The sequence below is a fragment of the Oncorhynchus mykiss genome, chromosome 18 (genome assembly GCF_013265735.2).
Source record: "Oncorhynchus mykiss isolate Arlee chromosome 18, USDA_OmykA_1.1, whole genome shotgun sequence".
NCBI lineage: Eukaryota > Metazoa > Chordata > Actinopteri > Salmoniformes > Salmonidae > Oncorhynchus > Oncorhynchus mykiss.
The window spans coordinates 58,894,587-58,906,419 of NC_048582.1; the positions used below are offsets into that span (position 1 = coordinate 58,894,587).

The 11,833-nt window shown below is 37.6% G+C and overlaps 1 protein-coding gene across 2 annotated transcripts in view; it reads right to left on the reverse strand.

Moving 5' to 3' along the window:
• Positions 1–11,585, reverse strand: part of LOC110496617 (protein naked cuticle homolog 2) — a 28,326-nt gene extending 16,741 nt beyond the window's left edge. The window contains exons 1-3 of one of the 2 annotated variants that reach the window (XM_036953392.1): positions 11,340–11,585; positions 11,198–11,224; positions 11,023–11,108 (exon numbers count right to left, since the gene is read on the reverse strand). In XM_036953392.1, coding sequence (XP_036809287.1) covers positions 11,023–11,108; positions 11,198–11,224; positions 11,340–11,364 — 138 coding nt within the window. In that variant the 5' untranslated portion in view covers positions 11,365–11,585. The remainder of the gene's footprint in view (positions 1–11,022; positions 11,109–11,197; positions 11,225–11,339) is intronic. The other variant, XM_021572614.2, reaches the window with a different exon arrangement.
• Positions 11,586–11,833: the final 248 nt, after the last annotated feature.

Here is an 11,833-nt window from a genome sequence, read left to right on the forward strand (position 1 = left end):
ATGTTGTATAGGACTCTCACTATGTTACATGATGTTGTATAGGACTCTCACTATGTTACATGATGTTGTATAGGACTCTCACTATGTTATATGATGTTGTATAGGACTCTCACTATGTTACATGATGTTGTATAGGACTCTCACTATGTTACATGATGATGTTGTATAGGACTCTCACTATGTTACATGATGTTGTATAGGGCTCTCACTATGTTACATGATGTTGTATAGGACTCTCACTATGTTATATGTTGTTGTATAGGACTCTCACTATGTTACATGATGTTGTATAGGACTCTCACTATGTTACATGATGATGTTGCATAGGACTCTCACTATGTTATATGATGTTGTATAGGACTCTCACTATGTTACATGATGTTGTATAGGACTCTCACTATGTTACATGATGTTGTATAGGACTCTCAATATGTTACATGATGTTGTATAGGACTCTCACTATGTTACATGATGTTGTATAGGACTCTCAATATGTTACATGATGATGTTGTATAGGACTCTCACTATGTTACATGATGTTGTATAGGACTCTCACTATGTTACATGATGATGTTGTATAGGACTCTCACTATGTTACATGATGATGTTGTATAGGACTCTCACTGTGTTACATGATGTTGTATAGGACTCTCACTATGTTACATGATGTTGTATAGGACTCTTGATATGTTATATGATGATGTTGTATAGGACTCTCACTATGTTACATGATGATGTTGTATAGGACTCTCACTATGTTACATGATGTTGTATAGGACTCTCACTATGTTACATGATGTTGTATAGGACTCTCACTATGTTACATGATGTTGTTGTATAGGACTCTCACTATGTTACATGATGTCGTATAGGACTCTCACTATGTTACATGATGTTGTATAGGACTTTCACTATGTTACATGATGATGTTGTATAGGACTCTCACTATGTTACATGATGTTGTATAGGACTCTCACTATGTTACATGATGTTGTATAAGACTCTCACTATGTTACATGATGTTGTATAGGACTCTCACTATGTTACATGATGATGTTGCATAGGACTCTCACTATGTTACATGATGTTGTATAGGACTCTCACTATGTTACATGATGTTGTATAGGACTCTCACTATGTTACATGATGTTGTATAGGACTCTCACTATGTTACATGATGATGTTGTATAGGACTCTCACTATGTTACATGATGATGTTGTATAGGACTCTCACTACGTTACATGATGTTGTATAGGACTCTCACTATGTTACATGATGTTGTATAGGACTCTCACTACATTACATGATGTTGTATAGGACTCTCACTATGTTACATGATGTTGTATAGGACTCTCACTACGTTACATGATGTTGTATAGGACTCTCACTATGTTACATGATGTTGTATTGGACTCTCACTATGTTACATGATGATGTTGCATAGGACTCTCACTATGTTACATGATGATGTTGCATAGGACTCTCACTATGTTACATAATGTTGTATAGGACTCTCACTATGTTACATGATGTTGTATAGGACTCTCACTATGTTACATGATGTTGTATAGGACTCTCACTATGTTACATGATGTTGTATAGGACTCTCACTACGTTACATGATGTTGTATAGGACTCTCACTATGTTACATGATGTTGTATAGGACTCTCACTATGTTACATGATGATGTAGTATAGGACTCTCACTATGTTATATGATGTTGTATAGGACTCTCACTATGTTACATTATGTTGTATAGGACTCTCACTATGTTACATGATGATGTTGTATAGGACTCTCACTATGTTACATGATGTTGTATAGGACTCTCACTATGTTACATGATGTTGTATAGGACTCTCACTATGTTACATGATGATGTTGCATAGGACTCTCACTATGTTACATGATGTTGTATAGGACTCTCACTATGTTACATGATGTTGTATAGGACTCTCACTATGTTACATGATGTTGTATAGGACTCTCACTATGTTACATGATGATGTTGTATAGGACTCTCACTATGTTACATGATGATGTTGTATAGGACTCTCACTATGTTACATGATGTTGTATAGGACTCTCACTATGTTACATGATGTTGTATAGGACTCTCACTATGTTATATGATGTTGTATAGGACTCTCACTATGTTACATGATGTTGTATAGGACTCTCACTATGTTACATGATGATGTTGTATAGGACTCTCACTATGTTACATGATGTTGTATAGGACTCTCACTATGTTACATGATGTTGTATAGGACTCTCACTATGTTACATGATGTTGTATAGGACTCTTGATATGTTATATGATGATGTTGTATAGGACTCTCACTATGTTACATGATGATGTTGTATAGGACTCTCACTATGTTACATGATGATGTTGTATAGGACTCTCACTATGTTACATGATGATGTTGTATAGGACTCTCACTATGTTAAATGATGTTGTATAGGACTCTCACTATGTTACATGATGATGTTGTATAGGACTCTCACTATGTTACATGATGTTGTATAGGACTCTCACTGTGTTACATGATGATGTTGTATAGGACTCTCACTATGTTACATGATGTTGTATAGGACTCTCACTATGTTACATGATGTTGTATAGGACTCTCACTATGTTACATGATGTTGTATAAGACTCTCACTATGTTACATGATGTTGTATAGGACTCTCACTATGTTACATGATGTTGTATAGGACTCTCACTATGTTATATGATGTTGTATAGGACTCTCACTATGTTACATTATGTTGTATAGGACTCTCACTATGTTACATGATGATGTTGTATAGGACTCTCACTATGTTACATGATGTTGTATAGGACTCTCACTATGTTACATGATGTTGTATAGGACTCTCACTATGTTACATGATGATGTTGCATAGGACTCTCACTATGTTACATGATGTTGTATAGGACTCTCACTATGTTACATGATGTTGTATGGGACTCTCACTATGTTACATGATGTTGTATAGGACTCTCACTATGTTACATGATGATGTTGTATAGGACTCTCACTATGTTACATGATGATGTTGTATATGACTTTCACTATGTTACATGATGATGTTGTATTGGACTCTCACTATGTTACATGATGTTGTATAGGACTCTCACTACATTACATGATGTTGTATAGGACTCTCACTATGTTACATGATGTTGTATAGGACTCTCACTATGTTACATGATGATGTTGTATAGGACTCTCACTATGTTACATGATGATGTTGTATAGGACTCTCACTATGTTACATGATGTTGTATAGGACTCTCACTATGTTACATGATGTTGTATAGGACTCTCACTATGTTATATGATGTTGTATAGGACTCTCACTATGTTACATGATGTTGTATAGGACTCTCACTATGTTACATGATGATGTTGTATAGGACTCTCACTATGTTACATGATGTTGTATAGGGCTCTCACTATGTTACATGATGTTGTATAGGACTCTCACTATGTTATATGTTGTTGTATAGGACTCTCACTATGTTACATGATGTTGTATAGGACTCTCACTATGTTACATGATGATGTTGCATAGGACTCTCACTATGTTATATGATGTTGTATAGGACTCTCACTATGTTACATGATGTTGTATAGGACTCTCACTATGTTACATGATGTTGTATAGGACTCTCAATATGTTACATGATGTTGTATAGGACTCTCACTATGTTACATGATGTTGTATAGGACTCTCAATATGTTACATGATGATGTTGTATAGGACTCTCACTATGTTACATGATGTTGTATAGGACTCTCACTATGTTACATGATGATGTTGTATAGGACTCTCACTATGTTACATGATGATGTTGTATAGGACTCTCACTGTGTTACATGATGTTGTATAGGACTCTCACTATGTTACATGATGTTGTATAGGACTCTTGATATGTTATATGATGATGTTGTATAGGACTCTCACTATGTTACATGATGATGTTGTATAGGACTCTCACTATGTTACATGATGTTGTATAGGACTCTCACTATGTTACATGATGTTGTATAGGACTCTCACTATGTTACATGATGTTGTTGTATAGGACTCTCACTATGTTACATGATGTCGTATAGGACTCTCACTATGTTACATGATGTTGTATAGGACTTTCACTATGTTACATGATGATGTTGTATAGGACTCTCACTATGTTACATGATGTTGTATAGGACTCTCACTATGTTACATGATGTTGTATAAGACTCTCACTATGTTACATGATGTTGTATAGGACTCTCACTATGTTACATGATGATGTTGCATAGGACTCTCACTATGTTACATGATGTTGTATAGGACTCTCACTATGTTACATGATGTTGTATAGGACTCTCACTATGTTACATGATGTTGTATAGGACTCTCACTATGTTACATGATGATGTTGTATAGGACTCTCACTATGTTACATGATGATGTTGTATAGGACTCTCACTACGTTACATGATGTTGTATAGGACTCTCACTATGTTACATGATGTTGTATAGGACTCTCACTACATTACATGATGTTGTATAGGACTCTCACTATGTTACATGATGTTGTATAGGACTCTCACTACGTTACATGATGTTGTATAGGACTCTCACTATGTTACATGATGTTGTATTGGACTCTCACTATGTTACATGATGATGTTGCATAGGACTCTCACTATGTTACATGATGATGTTGCATAGGACTCTCACTATGTTACATAATGTTGTATAGGACTCTCACTATGTTACATGATGTTGTATAGGACTCTCACTATGTTACATGATGTTGTATAGGACTCTCACTATGTTACATGATGTTGTATAGGACTCTCACTACGTTACATGATGTTGTATAGGACTCTCACTATGTTACATGATGTTGTATAGGACTCTCACTATGTTACATGATGATGTAGTATAGGACTCTCACTATGTTATATGATGTTGTATAGGACTCTCACTATGTTACATTATGTTGTATAGGACTCTCACTATGTTACATGATGATGTTGTATAGGACTCTCACTATGTTACATGATGTTGTATAGGACTCTCACTATGTTACATGATGTTGTATAGGACTCTCACTATGTTACATGATGATGTTGCATAGGACTCTCACTATGTTACATGATGTTGTATAGGACTCTCACTATGTTACATGATGTTGTATAGGACTCTCACTATGTTACATGATGTTGTATAGGACTCTCACTATGTTACATGATGATGTTGTATAGGACTCTCACTATGTTACATGATGATGTTGTATAGGACTCTCACTATGTTACATGATGTTGTATAGGACTCTCACTATGTTACATGATGTTGTATAGGACTCTCACTATGTTATATGATGTTGTATAGGACTCTCACTATGTTACATGATGTTGTATAGGACTCTCACTATGTTACATGATGATGTTGTATAGGACTCTCACTATGTTACATGATGTTGTATAGGACTCTCACTATGTTACATGATGTTGTATAGGACTCTCACTATGTTATATGTTGTTGTATAGGACTCTCACTATGTTACATGATGTTGTATAGGACTCTCACTATGTTACATTATGTTGTATAGGACTCTCACTATGTTACATGATGATGTTGCATAGGACTCTCACTATGTTATATGATGTTGTATAGGACTCTCACTATGTTACATGCTGATGTTGTATAGGACTCTCACTATGTTACATGATGTTGTATAGGACTCTCAATATGTTACATGATGATGTTGTATAGAACTCTCACTATGTTACATGATGTTGTATAGGACTCTCACTATGTTACATGATGATGTTGTATAGGACTCTCACTATGTTACATTATGTTGTATAGGACTCTCACTATGTTATATGATGTTGTATAGGACTCTCACTATGTTATATGATGTTGTATAGGACTCTCACTATGTTACATGATGTTGTATAGGACTCTCACTATGTTACATGATGTTGTATAGGACTCTCACTATGTTACATGATGATGTTGCATAGGACTCTCACTATGTTACATGATGTTGTATAGGACTCTCACTATGTTACATGATGTTGTATAGGACTCTCACTATGTTACATGATGTTGTATAGGACTCTCACTATGTTACATGATGATGTTGTATAGGACTCTCACTATGTTACATTATGTTGTATAGGACTCTCACTATGTTACATGATGTTGTATAGGACTCTCACTCTGTTATATGTTGTTGTATAGGACTCTCACTATGTTACATGATGTTGTATAGGACTCTCACTATGTTACATGATGTTGTATAGGACTCTCACTATGTTACATGATGATGTTGCATAGGACTCTCACTATGTTACATGATGTTGTATTGGACTCTCACTATGTTACATGATGTTGTATAGGACTCTCACTATGTTACATGATGTTGTATAGGACTCTCACTATGTTACATGATGATGTTGTATAGGACTCTCACTATGTTACATGATAATGTTGTATAGGACTTTCACTATGTTACATGATGATGTTGTATAGGACTCTCACTATGTTACATGATGTTGTATAGGACTCTCACTACATTACATGATGTTGTATAGGACTCTCACTATGTTACATGATGATGTTGTATAGGACTCTCACTATGTTACATGATGATGTTGTATAGGACTCTCACTATGTTACATGATGATGTTGTATAGGACTCTCACTATGTTAAATGATGTTGTATAGGACTCTCACTATGTTACATGATGATGTTGTATAGGACTCTCACTATGTTACATGATGTTGTATAGGACTCTCACTGTGTTACATGATGATGTTGTATAGGACTCTCACTATGTTACATGATGTTGTATAGGACTCTCACTATGTTACATGATGTTGTATAGGACTCTCACTATGTTACATGATGTTGTATAGGACTCTCACTATGTTATATGATGTTGTATAGGACTCTCACTATGTTACATGATGTTGTATAGGACTCTCACTATGTTACATGATGATGTTGTATAGGACTCTCACTATGTTACATGATGTTGTATAGGACTCTCACTATGTTACATGATGTTGTATAGGACTCACTATGTTACATGATGATGTTGCATAGGACTCTCACTATGTTACATGATGTTGTATAGGACTCTCACTATGTTACATGATGTTGTATAGGACTCTCACTATGTTACATGATGTTGTATAGGACTCTCACTATGTTACATGATGATGTTGTATAGGACTCTCACTATGTTACATGATGATGTTGTATAGGACTTTCACTATGTTACATGATGATGTTGTATTGGACTCTCACTATGTTACATGATGTTGTATAGGACTCTCACTACATTACATGATGTTGTATAGGACTCTCACTATGTTACATGATGATGTTGTATAGGACTCTCACTATGTTACATGATGATGTTGTATAGGACTCTCACTATGTTACATGATGTTGTATAGGACTCTCACTATGTTACATGATGTTGTATAGGACTCTCACTATGTTATATGATGTTGTATAGGACTCTCACTATGTTACATGATGTTGTATAGGACTCTCACTATGTTACATGATGATGTTGTATAGGACTCTCACTATGTTACATGATGATGTTGTATAGGACTCTCACTATGTTATATGTTGTTGTATAGGACTCTCACTATGTTTCATGATGTTGTATAGGACTCTCACTATGTTACATGATGTTGTATAGGACTCTCACTATGTTACATGATGATGTTGCATAGGACTCTCACTATGTTACATGATGTTGTATAGGACTCTCACTATGTTACATGATGTTGTATAGGACTCTCACTATGTTACATGATGTTGTATAGGACTCTCACTATGTTACATGATGATGTTGTATAGGACTCTCACTATGTTACATGATGATGCTGTATAGGACTCTCACTATGTTACATGATGATGTTGTATAGGACTCTCACTATGTTACATGATGTTGTATAGGACTCTCACTATGTTACATGATGATGTTGTATAGGACTCTCACTATGTTACATGATGATGGTGTATAGGACTCTCACTATGTTACATGATGATGTTGTATAGGACTCTCACTATGTTACATGATGATGTTGTATAGGACTCTCACTATGTTACATGATGTTGTATAGGACTCTCACTATGTTACATGATGTTGTATAGGACTCTCACTATGTTACATGATGATGTTGCATAGGACTCTCACTATGTTACATGATGTTGTATAGGACTCTCACTATGTTACATGATGTTGTATAGGACTCTCACTATGTTACATGATGTTGTATAGGACTCTCACTATGTTACATGATGATGTTGTATAGGACTCTCACTATGTTACATGATGATGTTGTATAGGACTCTCACTATGTTATATGATGATGTTGTATAGGACTCTCACTATGTTACATGATGTTGTATTGGACTCTCACTATGTTACATGATGTTGTATAGGACTCTCACTATGTTACATGTTGATGTTGTATAGGACTCTCACTATGTTATATGATGTTGTATAGGACTCTCACTATGTTACATGATGTTGTATAGGACTCTCACTATGTTACATGATGATGTTGTATAGGACTCTCACTATGTTACATTATGTTGTATAGGACTCTCACTATGTTACATTATGTTGTATAGGACTCTCACTATGTTACATGATGATGTTGTATAGTTCTCTCACTATGTTATATGATGTTGTATAGGACTCTCACTATGTTACATGATGATGTTGTATAGGACTCTCGCTATGTTACATGATGATGTTGTATAGGACTCTCACTATGTTACATGATGATGTTGTATAGGACTCTCACTATGTTATATGATGTTGTATAGGACTCTCACTATGTTACATGATGTTGTATAGGACTCTCAAGTCCCTACAGCTCTCTAAACCTGATGAACTCATTAACAGTATTAGGCCAACATCTAAGGCACAGGAGGCTGCTGAGGGGAGGACGACTCATAATGGCTGTAATGGAATGAATGGAATGGTATCAATCACATGGAACCCATGTGTTTGATGTGTTTGATACCATTCCATTCATTCCGTTCCAGCCATTATTATGAGCCCGTCCTCACCAGTTAACGTGCCACCAATCGCCTGTGATGTGAGGGCCGTCCACCCACCAGCAGACACTACGCCTACCATACCTTGTTCCCTTCACTGTCAGTACAGCTTGTCTCTGTTGCAGTCAGAAAACCAGGACCAGATGTGTAGGTTCAGTATGGCGGCACTGAAAGACCCCGCTGTTCTGGACGGCGGCCATATGCGTTTCACACCGACATGACAGCCTCCTCTCACAGAGAGAGCAAAGGAAGGAGCAGGGAGAAAAAAAAGCCTCTTTCCAAACACCTTTCATGTCCCTGGCTTGGCTGTGAGCCATGATCCTGTGGCTGCCTTGCCTTGGCTGGGACTGGGAGGGAGGGAGGGAGCGTGTCAGCTAGTTTATTATCCTGGGCTGGAGCAGACCTGGCTGAGACTGACTGAACCCCAGTGTGAACCAAAGTGTGAACCCCAGTGTGAACACCTGTGTGGACACAATATGAGCCCAAAGTGGTGACTGACAGTATCAGTCCTCTATTCAATTGATGGATATTAACAAGACTGACAAGACAGTAATTCTCAATGTTATTTGTTGTTTACCATTTTTCCAACCCTAGATAGTACATACTTTGGTTGTGATTTTGGTATAAAGATTGATGAATACAACAACATCCTGTCCTCAATATTGAGAATGGTCAGTTGACCTCCCTCTGTCTTATAAAAGAGCCACCTTTACATGTCCATTAGAGTTCTTACCCCTCCCACTCTAGGAGGCCTTGGTCCATTCATCTGCCCTGTCACAGAACTCCACCATTCTGGTTCTCATTAGCATCATTATCTAAGTTCAAGCCTCTCCACTCTAATGACACACGTCTGTGTTGCTATCCATTTACAGGCTTTTCTATGCCAAAAAAAAGCCACACTTTTATCCAAAGCGACTTATGAGTGCATACATTTTTTCCAACTATCATGATGCTACACAACGGAGCTACAGAGGACAACTTGATATTGATGTTGATATTGATATTTGTGATGAGGTAACTGACTTTCTGAGGTAAAGGCATGTTACTCTCTCTCTCTCTCTCTCTCTCTCTCTCTGTGTGTATCCCCCCCCCCTCTCTCTCTCTCTCTCTCTGTGTATCTCCCCCCTCTCTCTCTCTCTCTCTCTCTCTCTCTCTCTCTCTGTGTATCTCCCCCCTCTCTCTCTGTGTGTGTATCTCCCCTCTCTCTCTCTCTCTCTCTCTCTATCTCCCCTCTCTCTCTCTCTCTCTCTCTCTCTCTATCTCCCCCCTCTCTCTCTCTCTGTGTGTGTATCTCCCCCCTCTCTCTCTCTCTGTGTATCTCCCCCCTCTCTCTCTCTCTCTCTCTCTCTCTCTCTGTGTGTATCTCCCCCTCTCTCTCTCTCTCTCTGTGTGTATCTCCCCCTCTCTCTCTCTCTCTCTCTCTCTCTGTGTGTATCTCCCCCTCTCTCTCTCTCTCTCTCTCTCTCTGTGTGTATCTCCCCCCCCTCTCTCTCTCTCTCTCTCTCTGTGTATCTCCCCTCTCTCTCTCTCTCTCTCTCTCTCTGTGTGTATCTCCCTCTCTCTCTCTCTCTGTGTGTATCTCCCCCCTCTCTCTCTCTCTCTCTCTCTCTCTGTGTATCTCCCCCCTCTCTCTCTCTCTCTCTCTCTCTGTGTATCTCCCCCCTCTCTCTCTCTCTCTCTCTCTCTCTCTCTCTCTCTCTGTGTATCTCCCTCCTCTCTCTCTCTCTCTCTCTCCCCTCTCTCTCTGTGTGTATCTCCCCTCTCTCTCTCTCTCTCTCTCTCTCTCTCTCTCTGTGTGTATCTCCCCTCTCTCTCTCCTTCTCTCTGAAATCTGGAAAAGTGACAAAATGTTAATCATGTCTGAACTCAGGTGTAAAATATATCAACTGTATTCTAATGTACTGTACCTGCTTAAATCTGATTGTGTGGGTGTGGAGACCAGTGTGTTCCCACTCTCCCTGACAGGTGAGCACATTGGCAGCAAAACTACCACCTACAAAACAAAAACGAAATTCGAAATAGTCTATACCCTGCATGACATTTTATATTTGAGAGACATACTTCTGAATAGGTGATTCTTACCTTCAGGATTTTCTCTGCGTTTACAGGCTATCCAAATTATGCATGAATGGAAACATAAAATATAGAAAGACAATACAGTTATATTTTGGTTATGAAGAGATTTACAGTAGCCTCTGAAAAGACTCTAAATACCAAGTTTTACCATGTTTTGATTGGAGTTTGCCCATATTTTGTGGTATTTCCTCTTGTGCCTTGAACCTTCATCTATTTGCGAATTGACCAAGACATCTTCATCATCTCCCATTGATAACAACAAAGACAGTTATATCCTGTATGCACCGATATATCCATTTTCCTATCAAGTTATTCGAGGGTTGAGATCGGCTAAAGTTGGTTGAGGTAAACAAGAGGACCGAAGCTTTGGGAAAGTGCTCGCAATATGGACAGAGGGAATTTACGGAATTTAATGTGAAAAGAAACGAATAATCTATATAGGGTACAGCGCCTCCTGCTGTACATTAGGAGAAAGTATTTCCCCAAACTAACTGTGGATTTGTATTGTGTGTGCATATAACAAATTACAGTGTCATAATGTAACGCATGCATGATGTGCCTATGCATGTGAACATAAAATAAGAACCCTTCATTATACAAACGTTTTATTTGTTTAATAGCTCGATCGCTGTTTCCCTAAAT